General features: G+C 37.2%; 1 protein-coding gene across 3 annotated transcripts in view; it reads right to left on the bottom strand.

Moving 5' to 3' along the window:
* NAALADL2 (N-acetylated alpha-linked acidic dipeptidase like 2) overlaps positions 1 to 15,565 on the bottom strand; it is a 310,270-nt gene that overhangs the window by 60,933 nt on the left and 233,772 nt on the right. For all 3 annotated transcript variants that reach the window (XM_068200323.1, XM_068200322.1, XM_068200321.1), the window contains one exon: positions 8,457 to 8,603. In XM_068200323.1, the coding sequence (XP_068056424.1) occupies positions 8,457 to 8,603 (147 nt within the window). The remainder of the gene's footprint in view (positions 1 to 8,456; positions 8,604 to 15,565) is intronic.

The following is a 15,565-nucleotide window of genomic DNA, read 5'->3' as shown; positions in this document are numbered from 1 at the left end:
CACATTTCTCTCATCTCTTTTAATTTAATGTTTTCTTCCTTATGTTAGTAAGTGAATTGAAATAATCACTGTAAAGCTATCAATTCACAGACTGCAGCACAAAGAAAGCAACTTTTAGGATGTCAGGATACTTTCATGGCTTTATTCCTCTGTAGTTTTCCCTTGGTGCTTTTTACACTGAAAGCAGATTTAGCAGTTTAGGAAAGAGTGGCCCAAGTCAGAAACCTGGAACCTGACAGAGGATCTTCCCAAAGTGTCAGAACTTAGAAATAGGAGGCTCGGTAAGATTCAGTACCTCTAAGAGAGATCAGCTTTTCTTGGATGTGTTGTGTGAATGGTGCAAGAACATCCTGTAACATTTTATGATCAATTGTGAGCATTCTAATTATGCAGAAACATTAAGATCCAGGAAGATCACCCTAATGATGTCCTGCTGGAAGTCATGAATCCCAGTGACTTTCACAATCAAATGTTTTTCACAATCAAATATTATCAATACTTTTATTTCCTGATTCAGTGCTTCCTATTTCCCACTTTAAATTTTAGTGCTCAAAAGAAAAAAAACTAATTACACTGAATGAAGAGAGCTAATGTTAGCCACTAGACAGATGTTGTGTAGGTGGGAGCTTCACCACCTTGCAGTAAGAATAAAAATTGTCTTTTGCTAAGAATAATAATGTCTTAAAGACAGTATTGATTTATCAGAAGCCTTATTAACCAGTTCTTCAATGTCCATGATAAGATATATCAAATATTGCAAATTTTATCAGCGAGAATGCATCACTGACCCAAACCACAGCTGTTTGTTTGTCCAGTGATCTTGATTTGTACCCCCAAAAAGACAAAACTGAGTGGCCACACTACTAATATCTATTGGCACAAAACATGTTTTGATACTTATTCCAGATATTCTACCAGAATATTTTTAGTTGGTGGGTTGAATGCAGCCACTCAGAAGGACAGTGGTAAAACATTACCATCAATGCAACAGGCCATTTAATTCTCCAGGGAGAACAGAGAATTCAGTGACATCTGTCCTTAGATAATATGTATTTTCAGTAACTAGCTGCTTCAAACAGAGGCAATTAATTGGTGACTAAACAATTTTTTTCACATTTTCCCATATCCCATTGGTCCTGTTAACTCGCAGGCTGTCTTTCTTCCATTGCCTTCCAACAATCCTCAGTCAATTCCAAGACACTGAGGAGCCTCTGAGAGAATCTGCAAGGACAGAGCTCACAGAAACAACATGTACTCATGCAGTGTGAACGAATGCTAAAGAAGCTGTGTGATTTTGATACCATAAGGCAAGTTTACATAAAGAATTTTCCCCTTCTGGATGTACTGTGTGATGTTTGGAACATCAAAGCACTAGGATTTGTGAGGCCAGACAGAATTTTTTGGAGCAGAGTAATGTATCCAAACTGATGAGGGCATCATCAGTTTCACTAGCATTAGTGCAATAACAAAGATGCTCTTCCATGAAATTAAGTAGCTAAATATTCATATTATTCAATAAAACAACTCAAGCAATCAATTGAACATCAAATGCATTTTGTCTTGTAAAACACCGAGTCATTAACCTTAACAATTTCACCATGCTCTCACTACCAAATTCAACTCAATTAGCGCCCAAATGAACAGATGGACTAATGAATTAATGAATTATTGGTGAGTACTACACTAACCCCTGGCTGAACTGAGAAATTAGAAAACACTAATTTATGCTAGAGACAGAAAAAACACATTGGTCAGGAAAAAATCAGTCTGAATAAAGAGAAGCACAGATATTATAAAGCCAGCATAATCCCTGAGTCAGGTAGGCAGCTGTGGTTTGGACCCGCAGGTAGTCCCAGGCAACCTGCTGGGGACTCCTGGAACTATTCCTCGTTACACACTGGCAGCTCACTGCTTGCCCAGAAACACAAATGAAACCTCTCTTCACCTTGACACAGCCAACTCCCACTGCCACACCTTGCTGCCCTTGAAGTTCTACTACACAGTTAATAAACTCTTTCAGCAGCAAGTGCAACAGCATCAAACTCTCCAGAGGCAGCTCAGAAAAGGGAATCCTGTGTTCCCAAGCAACCATCCTGAGGCTGGTACACATTTGCTCTTTGCAAAGACTTTCTGGTATACCAAGCACATTGGTACTTTGCTTCTTTCATACAGGCATGAAACATCTCCAGTAACTCCCCATGGGCAACTACCAGCTGTGTTATTTCCTTAAAAAATTTAACATGTATCAGGGAGAATAGGGAAGTAAAACAGGGAATGAGGGGGAGCCATGCAGAGCTGTACTTTCAGATGGAAAAGCTACCAAATCACAGATCATCACAGTAACCAACTGCTATTATGCAAACTCCCTCCTAGACTAGATGCAAGAGGAAAAACAAGGCTTTTGTTTGGGGTAAGAATCTCCCTGGAATTACAGACTCAGACAACCAGTGCTAAATCTCTTCTGAGGACATTCACACAAATGCCACAGGTCCTGAAGTTCTCTGATGAGCAGCTAAGGCTGATGAGCAGCTAAGCAGCACATCATGTATTTGTACATGGTCTACCCTGATCCCCCCAGCAAAATGATGCTGTGATGCTTCTAATGGAATTTCTTGATAAATATACTTGGCCTTGATAAATTAATTGGTACTGGGTGACACTTAATCAAGGACACAAGTAATTATGTCAGATAAACAGCAGAACATTTACCACAAGGGCCTGGTCAGCTGTAGATAATCCAAGCAGTCAGAATTCTCACGACTGTGTCATGGCTGCACTAACTCTTTCCTGGATGGAAAGGGACTGGAGGACACACACAGGACAAAATAATCTGGATATGGAGCAACAATGGATTAATGCTGTGATTCAAGATGGTGAGATAACTGCAGATAACATAGAGCTCCAGAACTTCAGAAAATACAAGCGGATTGACTTTAAGCACTGGAACTGTTTGAGCAGTAATTACATGACTGATACAAAACCAGTTAAAAATAAAGAATACCACAGGTCAGACTACTCCGGTTTGCTTTCAAGCTGCACACACAGGTACAAGGTTGTATTTGTGGAGATGAAACTACACCACAGACTTTGTTTCTTTCCACAAAGCCACGCTGATTATACATATAGATGCATTTAAAAATGAAATGTGTTTGGGGTTCAAACACCTGCTTCCTTCTCACTTCAGAACAGACACAAGGGAGATGCACTGAAGAGCACTCCAAGCTGCCTGAGCCCTCCCTTACACCAACATCAGCACATCAAAGAGACAAAAGAGGCTTGCAACACAAGAGTTATTTTTTTTGTAAACTAGACCCTAAGTTTTCTCCATCAAGGACCGTTCCTCTGTTTCTTTTCTTGTAACAAAGAAATCTTGGAAAGCTTTTGAGTTCTTTTGAGAGAAGTGCATGATGTGTCAGTCCAAGCATGTAAATACTGAAATGAAGAAACTGCAGTTAAGTTTCCCTAAAGAGTGATAAAAAGGAAGAAAAAAGGGCAGGACAGGTTGGGAGGGAGGATGCAGAGGCTGGTGGTAACAACAACTGAGAAGCCACATTCACTGAAGAGTTAAGATTTAGTGCCCTCTGTTTTACAGTGTGGGTAAAAATCACTTTTAAGGGCCCTAATGAAAGTTGAAAGTTACCTTCAGAAAGTTATGCATATTTCAACAGAAATAAAAATCATTATGCATTCTCTCTAAAGAGGATACAATCTCAAACTGTCAAAATTCTAAACTCTTCTACATATATTACATACAAATGCCTTCTATAAAGAAACCTCTTTTCATTTTTCTTCTAAATTAGCTTAGTGGTCCATGGTATTACACTACCTTGGTCTAGCCTGTGAATAATGTGACAGGTAATTTTTATACTTCTTGCCTGTACTTAAGTTTGAGTGAAGATATGGAAAACAACTTTTATGACCTAGGTGTAAAAGTAAATGTTCTGTGAGTCCTGCATACCCAAACGTGGACATCTACTATGAAATTTTTCATGATGATTATGTGTCCATGAATAAATAACAAAAAAAAAAAAAAAAAGAGTAAGTTGTTTGTTTTTTTTTAATAATGTGCATATGCAGCAGGTTTTTTTCCAAAACAAATAATAATGTTAATGTTGATGTAAACTACCACATTATCACAGAGGGGATTTAAGATTCTGTGTGATCAGACAGAAATCTTTCTGTAACAGGATGCACTGAGAAGGATGAATAATATGCAGATAACATGGGAAATCATCCAACTATAATTTAAAAAAAATTGAATCCTCATGAAACTGTTGACTGCAACGACACAGAAATGGATGGTAATAGTCAATTAATTTCCATCTTGAAAAAAGCTCAAAATGCACCTGTATCAGCTGAAGTTTGTAAAGGATGGAACTCAAAATGCTGAACAGTTCAATGATGTTTGAGTTACAATGCTGGAGAAAAAGTCAAATCTCTGACTGAAACAATGGAAAACCCAGTTTTTATTTTCTCTACTACCCAAACATTAGGCAGCCACAGCAAGGCTCTTTTTCTCAGTCTCTGTGATTACTTGTGCTCCAGGACTTCAGCAGCTATGCCATAAACTGTGCTATGAAAGTAGTAATCAAAATAAATTAACTTGTAACTAGGGGGTTGGACATTTTCCCTTCAGGGAAGAAGCCCAGCACTACCCAAACACAGGTCTTTTAAAAACTACTTTTCCTTGTCCTCTTTCATGAAAGAAAAAAGGCCATCAGAATGTTGACTCTAGCAGAGCAAACTGCACTTTAAAGTGCTCCATCGAGAGGAAAAGTAAACACAAAAAATTACAGAGATGATGCTCATACAAAAAGAAAAACAATGCAAATCTTAATGAAATAAGGGAGGGAGGTATGAGAAACTAGTGAGCTCTAAGTGATAGGGCAGGCACACAATCCATGTACATCCATTCCAAAAGGAGAACTGTCATGACACCAAACAGAAACCGAGTGCACATCCCTGAGGTCATACATCACCATATCCAGTGTTTTCAGAGATATCCCTAATTTACAATCAGGTAACCAAGAGCTGAGCTTCAGTCATGCAAATAAGATTATTTTGTTTACAAAGTTAAAATACCACAGGAGAGGAATTTACATCTTGGACACCAAGCAGAGTTGTGATGAACAGGCTCTTTTGTCTGTTAAACGCATGTATTTTCTCATTATGGAGGACATGTTTGCATTATACCTGTTACACCATTTTTGGATTTGAAAATACACTGTTATATAAACAAGACTAATATTTTCAAGAGCACAAAAATAGTCCACACATAGGGAAAAAAAAATCAGAAGGTACTCACCTGTGCCATGTAGTTATTTCTGACATACCAATGCTCATACAATGAAGTAATTTGACTGATATCCAGCTTTTAAGCAGCACAGAGAGTGGCTAAGACAAGGCTTTGATTTAACAGCTCTCTTAGTTTATGTTACTCTTCCTTGTTGCTGTAAAGCTAACTGAATATGTTTGTAACTCTATCCTCTGCTGAGATGAGGACTAACAGACTAATCATGGCTTTCAGTAGCAGAGAAACTCTGATTTGAAATCAACACTTAGGTCTCTCTCTGGAGACTCTACACAGTCACTTGGATGCACATGAATCATCACCTCGAATAGCATAACTCATACTGAAAGCAAAATAATCAGCAATACTAGGAAAATCTGATCAGCTTGTCTCCTAACATATTACTAATCACAATGTGACCCTCATGTGATGGAAAACCCAGCACACCAGAGGTAAGGAGGTGAGGAAGGCTTTCTTCAGCAACTGCAAGAGAATCCTTGGAAACTGGGGCAATATTATGATTTTTTCCACTTGAGGAATTCTTCCAAGTTTACTTACTTTGAGACTAAAATGCTGCATATTTTCTGCTGGTGAATAAATGAGCTGCATTTCACCCAGTGCACTTTTACAGCAGTGGCTGAATTCTCAGAAGGCACTTTGCTGGCTCACAAACACGACCACGGGCATTTGCCAGGCAGATTTAACCTCCCCAAGGCTGTGGTTCACTGTATTACGTAATTCCAAGCCAGACAGTTTTACTTACTCTTCTGGCCTGAATGTTTCCTCTTACAACTTTTATTTCCTCGTATTTACTCCTCAGGTTCCTGTCAATGGAAGGTTTTTATAACCTTCTCTCTGCGGACTGGCATCGCTCCGACTGGGTAAGAAATGCATTTCTAAAGCTGACCTGGAGCTGCTGCTCTGGAGGAAGAATACAAGCACAGGTCTTGGGCTTTTTAACTCTAAATCAGTTTTTTCCAGCTGTGGAACAGCATCAGTTTTACCTGACACTGCACGCTGGCTGACAGGTGGGTAAAATAAACAAGTGATGTATATTCCAAAGGAAGAGCGATTCCTGAGTAGGTCACAGCAGTGAGAGAGAGACAAGAGGAAATCGACCTGGCAAAATGATAACCTACAAAAGCACATCAAAACAGCCCATTTCTGAACCTGTTTGCCCAAATCTTGTTTTGCAATGAAGCTGAGGCATAGTTTAAAAAGCTGGATGGAAACAAACACACAAAAATCCCTCCCTGCAAACCAACAGATGTTTATCAGCCCCTAACCTGCCTAACAGAAATTCCTACAATGTTTATTAATATGGCTGTCAACACAGAGTAATCTACCAGCCTTATAATATCTGCCAATAAACAGAATCCACAATAAACAATGGCAATAAACAGTAAAGGATAAACAGATTGCTTGTTTGATAGAACACAGGAGAGACAATGAGCTTATCTTCTGGAGGAATGTTAACAACCCATACAATAAATAACAAAGATACAGCAAATAATCCAAATTTAATCATTCTGTGTGACTTCACTTTTAGGGAAAAATTCCATCCTCTTGCCAAGAGAAATTTACACATTGTGCCAAGCAGATTTATTTCTCACATAAAACAGACCTCATGGGGTCAAGGTCTCCTACAGTCTGAGAAGAGCAGTACATCTACTTCAAGACTTCAGATTAGACTTACCACATTTATTTCTAGGAAATGAATTTTCAAGAAGGACAAAAGCTGAATTTTGAACTAAGAACCAAATTTAGAGTGTCATGTTTAAGCAAATATAGAAATATTGTCTTTTATGATTTTAATTACATTGATGAGTCATTCTGAGAGACAAAAATGCACATTTACAAGGTTAACTGAACATGAAGAATAATTTTGGATTAAAGTAGACAATAGCCAAGGGAACCTTCAGTGTTCGTATTGTAAATGTTGCTGGGAAATACTTACTATTTTGATATATTCAACTTTGCAGATTCTTTCTCATGGTCTGCAGATTGTATATATACAGATCTTGAATGCAAACTATGTGGAATAGCTGCTAAGTGACAACAAAAAATTCCTCTGGACCACAAGCCTTCCATAAACATTACACTCACACATCTTCTGCCTTCAGATTTTCCTTACAGCCTTTTACCTTTTGTTTAATCTGAAATAGAAAACTTTGCCTGATAGGTGCCATGATGTTTAGAAACAGAAGTCTCCTTATTGATATAAATTCTTGATTTAATCTATTTTGATCTACACAATTACACGACAGCAATGCTCCCTATTTGGCATATCCCCGTTTTGTTTTGCATATGTGAAAGAGAAGCATATTAGCATGCAGTGTCAGGAAACATCCCAGCTCAACCCAGCCTCAGCTTTGCTCCTCAACTTGGAAAGATGTGCACATAGGAGATGAGCACAGTGAAGAGGAGAAAGGAGAGAAATGAGGAGAATATGAAGTCAGTGCATCATTAAATTTGCATGAAAACACACACCTCTTCTCCTGCCTATTGTGTCGTGAAATACCCAATACCAGGCTTCCTGATCCTCAGCTCACCAAGTGAGGGTGAGTTTGAGATGTCCAGCTGCAAAAAACCTACAGTAGTGAAGGCAGAGGATAGACAAACCCTCCTAACAATTTGTGTCCAATTCTAACCTGAACTCCAAACAGCATAAAATGCCTCCTCCTTCCACCTACCTTGCACAAGATGATGGACTGAAAAAACTGTGGTGTCTGGAAGACTCCAATCAAGCATACAGACCCTTACCACCAATGTTTATCCTAGAGAATTTTATTTTTCTCATGGTATAAAAATGGATATAGAGTTCGTTTTGAAGATTTTCACATCCTACTGTGCAGTAAAAAAAATACACATCAATACCTGTTTCCTCTATGTTGAAAACAGTCTCGAAAGTTGGGTTAGATAACATGTAGCCTATAAAACTATCAGCAATATGCATTTTTGACACAACATCCTTCAATGTCTATCTGTTTCTTTGAATACCATATCCCTACAAAAACAGACACTTTGAAGCTCTATGGTAATCCTCTGAAGACCTAAAAAAACGCACTTAGAGGAGATAAATTTCCACTACAACACAATGTAACCTGAGGAAACATAATTCTTTCTTTCTGCTATTTTCATTTTGTCCATTTTTAGTCATAGCTACCTCTGATGCTTTGATGTCCTCATAGGAAAACTGTGTGGCAGGTACTCCGAGGTGGTTGATGAAATAATCTGAATCTCCCTGTATCTGCACAGAGCTCACATTGGATCCTGGACATCTAGCGTTTTCCACACAGTGGAAGCTCTGGCTCTGCAAAAAACAAACACAAATCAAAGCTCTACTTACTTATTTGCAGTCAGATTCTTGAAGACTTGTAGCAATATCTCATTTAAACTGCATTCTTTGGGTTGAAGCATCTTCAGCATGAAAGAAAATGAAGTTTTGTTGCAACATGGCTGAGTCTTTCAGAGGACAAGGAAATTATTATCTGAGATGGCAGGAGAGGAAAGAGAATTAAGGGACATGGACTGTCTCGTGCTGGCCAGAAGATTAGAAGGCATCATAGTGGTGCCTTTTGGAAGATTTTGAGATCTTTAATGGGTCCTAAGGAATCAGTTCTTATTCAGTTAATAGCATGCTCTGACACAACAAAAAGCTGAATGGGATTATCATATTCAATCTACGATAAATGCTGGCAATGCAAAGAATTTCCCACAAAGTAGGGCTTAAGAGAAAAACAGAATTAAAAGGCTAAATGTACCAAATACACATAATCTGTGTAGGTTTCTTAGAACAATTCTAAGTCAGTGAAATCTTTGTACTTCTTTCATGTAAGTATTTAATGGCGAAATCTTAGCAACAGAATAAATATGGAAACTGGAAATCAAGCCCAGACTGAGTGCCACATACTTGTGTAGCTTTTAAATCTACCAGGTAATTAAACACTTAATAAACAGTAGGCATAAAGGCTTTCAACATCTATTATAGCAAATAAGCTACTTAGGTTTCTTTTCGAGAATATTAGGAAGTTGAAGTACTGGAGATTATTTGCATTTAGCTAACAGTTTATATAGTATAACATAACTTCCTCACCTCTACCTACAAAATTACAGGCTTTCTAAAAGAATAGCCTACTTTACCACAAAAAATACAGCAAATTCTGTATATTAAAGTCTCCAAGGTTATCATGAAAATATTAGACAGAGACAAATCTTGGTATTTTCCCATTTCAAAATTAGCATAATTATTGCTTCACAGTTTCATTTCAGTGCTGTGAAGAATGCAATTGCATATTACACAGTTTAAATAAAGGCTGCAAAGTCTCACAGAAAATTATTTTAAAATACCTTCAAGAAATAGCTTCCATTTCATAAGTAATTTTGAAAGGTGGTTATATTACTCCTTTTTTTTTTCACCTGCTAAGCATTTTTGCTCCTGCCACTCTTACATACATTTACAGTTGTTCAAGGCCTGTCCAAAAAGTTCTAACAGAAATGGCAGAAACCCAAATAACAAATTCATTGGAAAAGGTGTTTTAATTACCACAAGTGCATCTCCTACAGTCTCTCCCACTCAAACCCAGCACACACCCAGGCAAAAAGCCATGATCATGATTTCATGCATATATCTGTGTACAAGACCTGCTGCTCCTTCCAGGAATTATAGGGCATTTAAAAATCACCCAGTGTTCTTCAGATCAGACTCTCCTCACTTCATACTGCCCACCACAGCTGGTCAAGTTTCTTAAGTAATGAGCAGCCTGTTCTTCCTTTAATGTTTAAAAACTCACTGAATGATGTGAAATTGTGAAATACAGCTTTTGACAGTTAATTCTGAATATCCACCAACCCCCATTTCTACCAGCCTACCAGGAGCTGAAGAGATGTCTTCCTACAACAACCATGAAATTTAGTTTTTCTTATGCATGGAAGTTTATATATGAAATGTTTACAGCTTTGGTTAAGAGGACTACAAAATATGGTGGTTTGGGGGTTTTTATCACCATCCTTGACAGTATAGGATTAATATTTTTAAGACAGCAATATTCAATTCAATAGTACAGCATTTTAAGAGTCTAACTGCTTTATTCCACTTGCACTGTTCTCACACACAAGCCCAACAATAAATATTTAACCCAGCACCAATACAGGAGAATGCTTTACATGCTGTGCTCTTTCAATCTGTTTTTATTGTTATGCAGACTCTACAACACCAGCATTCTTCAACTCCTTGGTAACAACTGCAAAGTTCATATAGTGTGTTTTGCATTCATTATACAAATGAAATGTTTCCCCAGACTAATGGACTTAAAGAATAATAATATTCTATGATTAATAAATAAAAATAATTTTTAAAAATCTTAAAAAATAAGCTAATAGCAACACAAAACTAACTCCCATTTGTAGAGCAGCCAAACTATTTCTTCAGCTGGTTAGTCTGAACAAGAAAAACACAGACTGGCTGTATTTAGAGCACTCAGCTGCTCAGGCTGGACTTCACTGTGCCAGTCAAGCTCTCCCTTCAGACTGGAGGCAAACCAAGCCCCTGGTGAGCCAGGAATCAAGGAGTGCTTGGTGTCAGTGCAAGGATTCACATGCTATTTGTAATTGAATAATTTTATTTCTCTGGAGTTCATTTTGGGTGTTTAGCAGCATCTTACAGGTTTATGTTACAAATTTGAGAAAATGAAGAGTACCATATGGCCAATCAAATGCATTTAATTTGAGTTAATGTCCTAAAACAGATCTGACACATCTGAAGTATAATCAAGTGGGACTTCATTGCAGATCTTATTAGTTAGTTCTGCTCACTTCTTTTCTTTACTTGATTCCTGCTTCACTTAAAACATTACCACCTTTTGAAAATGGATTAAAACATCTAAGGAGCTTTCAACAGGGCAAGTAAAGAATGAACAGTTATTCTTACAGTATGTCAGTGATCCCAGCTTCAGAACTACAAGGAAGCTTATTCTTCATGAATAATTGATCTCTATTTCTGAGCTGAATCACCACCTGTGTCAGGGACTGGTGCAATTAAGGACCTGAGGTATGAGAGACCATCTAGAGGAAGTAAAATTGCCTAAAGGAAGAGCTACAGAATTTATTTAATTCATCACAGACCTTGTAAAAAGGCAGAAATCAAGAGATCAACATATTTATTACAGTAAATATGTAAATCAACAACAACAGGTAGTAAAGGCCAGAGAAGCTGCACAGCAAAGGACTCACAGCTCTGTCTCTCTCATCTATAAACACCTGCCACACTCTAGCAAACAGATCATTGGAGGCAGAAGGCTTGATGGTTCTTAAAAAAATATTAATGAATGACTGCCAAAGGCTATTAAAAAAACCACGGAGTTCCTAGGAACTGCATCAATTCTATGGCAAGCATGCTTCTCTGTTTTCTCCCAGCTATCAGGTTTGGCTATAACATCCTGTTCTGCTCTGTCTTTATTGATTGATTATACATATTGCTATTAATGCAAATCAGCTTTAAGAAATGATTAAGGAGATTTAATATGGCATTTTGCCCTATAGACCTCAAAGTGCTTTTCAAACCAACTAAAGGCAAGCAAGGTATCTAACATTTTTGTCTTGCTCAATATCATAGAGCAAAACAACTACATATAATAACAACTACAAATAATAACTACAAATAATAACTAAATGCACAGCATTTTCCCAGTTTTGAGCCTTATCAAACTGACATGATTCAAGTATGTGCACAAAAATAATTCTAAATTATATTCATTCATTCTTTCTCTGTGTAGGAAAAGAAAATCTAAATATGGTGGTGATAATTAATATGCTATAGATGGAGAGTAGTTGTGGTTTAAATAGCCTGAATGTTACACACCACTGATGTGATGTATTTGCCTATTTATACAATGTGATCATATGATTACTTGATTAAAGCTACACCAAGAAATCTTATGAGGTAGAGTGACTAAACCTTGCTGCATTTAATTAATGTTATATTAAGATCAAAATGATTAATTAAAAATTAATAAAATGTTGGTTCCTTACTTCCTTAGCAATTTTTCCTTCCCACTTACACATATTTTCATTTAAACATGTATGAAGCCTTACTGAAAATATCTAAAATCTTAACATTATTTAATGAGCTTTAAGGGTAACATGAAGACTCTGATGATACTCTGTAGCCCTACAAAACCAGTCACAGAAAAGAGAAATATAAATCCCAGAAATTGCCCCTGGTTTGGGTTCTTCAGGACTACCACAGTGAAGTGAGAGATGTTCCTTGCACTCACACATTGAGAGGAACTTTTCGCCAGGGAAGAAGAACTCCCTTAAGAATGTGGTTATTGAAAGTCATCAGGGACAAGGAATTCAGCATCATCTGAATCCCTCTGATCCTCGTGGACACTGCAGGTGTGATTCTCAAACAGATCACTCCAGCCCCAGGGATGCCCATTAGACACTCTGAATTTCCCCACCACCAACGCGCTCTGTGTTTTCATACACAAAAGCACCACACCTGGAAATTCCAAGAGCAAACAGTTTTCTAGGCTGTGCAGGGAGGTTGAACTGCCTTTTCACAAGAAAAAACCCGCCTTTTAGATAAACCTTTTAAATAATTGTTCTTTCAAAAAGCCTGCAGGTATTCTGCATGCCAGAGAAGGCCTTTTTCACCAGAGGGGAAGAAGAAAATGAAAATGGTGACAAACACAATACTTTCAAAAGGTCAGGTCAAACAAAGATTAGCCAAGACCCAGTTCTGATACAGTATTTAGATTTCTACTGAACCAAGGAAAAGTCAGTTTACCTAAGAAACGCAAAACTAAAATAAAATTTATTTTATTAACAAAAAAAAAGAAAAAATAAAACTGCCGAAAATAAAACTCCAGTTGTACCTTTCAAAATTGTGTGAAGCAATTTTTGCATTTCAATGGTGACTTCCTAAAAAAATGGGAAATTATAATACCAGTGGTTATAAATAATGCATGGAGAAATATCTGTGCTTGGAACAAAAAATTTAAATATATTGCTGTATGTTATACTACTTTGCAAACTGGAGTTATTTTTTATTTAGCTTACAGCTAGAAAACATGAGACAAACTTAATCCTGTAATTCTTGTTCAAGGCTTTGTTTTTTGTTAAGCAGTATTTGCATACTTTTAGATATTTGTCTTATTTTTAAAAAAAAACATGACCATCAGTGTAAAGTCTTTATAATAAATGGTACCTCACAGGACTAAATCACATTTTAGATGCAAAATTTACATCAAACTAGTAGGAAATACAAAAGCAAGGTAGTAAAAAATTATATAGTGTAAATTTAATTTTCTATCCTGCACTTTTTCTACATTTAACTTTATCTACTGACAGTCTTTCTCTGATTCCTGATGCTTGTTACATGATTCTGAATTACATTTATCCTTCCTATAACCAAATTGAAGTCCCATGCCTCATTGAGTCAAATGTACCTGTTGCCAACATTCAGCACAAACTGCTAGGAATTTTAATGGCTTTTTTAAGGAAGGTAAAAATCAAGCAAGTATGTTCCCATTTGATAAGAGAATTTCAGAGCAATCAAATATTTAAAGCTAAAATTACATAGTATGAATTATATAAGTGGCAAGACTGCAATGGGAATGCCATCAGCAGTTCCAAGCATCTCAGTACCTTAAAAATATAGAGTTATAAAGTTTAAAAAAAAAATTGAGAAACTGTTGCACACACCTTTGGTAGTTGTGTTTCTCCAAAGTATCCACTTACCCCAGAAAATACTGCATTAGAACTTCTTCCGTATTTTTCCATCAGCAAACTCTCCAAAACTCCAGGTAAAGTGACTTTAAAGACTGAATTTCCATGACCACAGGCTCAGCCTCACTACTCAGTGAGTTACATTTATTGATGGTGAATTTCAGGAAACTGCTTAAAATTGTATTCCATTACAATAGACAGCCCAGAAAATACTGTATCAAGAGGGAACCTGTCTCCACACCCAACACTCAAAACTTCGGATGCTTTTTCCTCTAGAGCTTATGCATTTTGATCTAATTTTGAATACAAATTATTTTTGACCATGGAATGGTTGCATTTGTAACTCAAGGATGCAGTCAATCTGTTTTTTGATAATGTAAAAAGTAAAACTCTCTTGGACTTAATGGTGCTCAAGCTTTTTCTTGCTGCTATTCAGTAGCAGGAACAGTGGTCAGTGTTACTTGTCACAGATATACTGAGACACTGTGAAACCTAAGTTTAATAAAATGCAAATTAATTGGGTTTAATATAAAACACTAATAATCTGGGACTTGATAAGAGCTGCATGACTTCCCAAATTTTTTGTGCCATTGTTTGTTGCTAATATAAAAACACTGCTTAAGTAGGTAAAAGGATTTGACAACAAAGCCTGATTTTCAAAAGGTTGATATGTTGTACTCCAAGCCATGGTTTGTAAAGCATTTTTAAAAGCCTGAAGGCATTCTCATTCTGCAATATGTAGAGTCAGAAAGACTGTGAACCAATTTTGATTTAGCCTAACTTTGTGATGATCAGGTTCTGCCGTGCTCCTCATTTTTGGGACTCATCATTCAAACCCTCCAAATGGATATTAAATAATTCATGCCAGTGAGATTACTGTCTTGCTTCTCCATACCCCACAGGAAAAAAAAAATAAAAAAGAAAAAAGATGTTACTTATCACTCTGAAGGGGACAGATATGTACTCTTTGAGGAGTTATATTTCAGGATCTCATAAGTATCCCAAACAGGTCAGTCACTGGGAGGTTGGAGCAGCATCATTTTGCACACTGATCTCCAATACAACAGCACAAAGAGAAAAAATTGGGAGAGAAAGCTTCCATGACATACTTTCCAGTAAAAGTGAATTAAGGCTCACCTGGTAAAACAAACCATGAAAGTAAATTTATGGGGTTTTTAATGACCAGCACTACCCCTCAGCACTCACAGCACACACCTGCAGGAGCCGTGGCTCTCATTTAGGGAACCAAATGGCTCAAACTACCCCAGAACTGCAGCCTTCTTCTGGAAAACAAAACAAACTCAAACCACACCACACCCAGAACAAATCCGTGCTCTTATCGCAGCACTTACCATTAGAAATTAGGCCCACGGCTGGGTGTAGCATGGACACTACAGTTTGCCACCACTCTAATTTACTACAGCTTGTAACTACTCTATTTTACTACAGTTTGTAACTACTCTAATTTACTACAGCTTGTGGCTACTCTAATTTATATTTCCCCCAACCATCAGCATTCCCATGTAATTTCTGAGCTGCGAAGAA

The sequence above is a fragment of the Anomalospiza imberbis genome, chromosome 10 (assembly GCF_031753505.1).
Source record: "Anomalospiza imberbis isolate Cuckoo-Finch-1a 21T00152 chromosome 10, ASM3175350v1, whole genome shotgun sequence".
Taxonomy (NCBI): domain Eukaryota; kingdom Metazoa; phylum Chordata; class Aves; order Passeriformes; family Viduidae; genus Anomalospiza; species Anomalospiza imberbis.
This window is presented reverse-complemented; position numbering and strand designations above follow the sequence as displayed.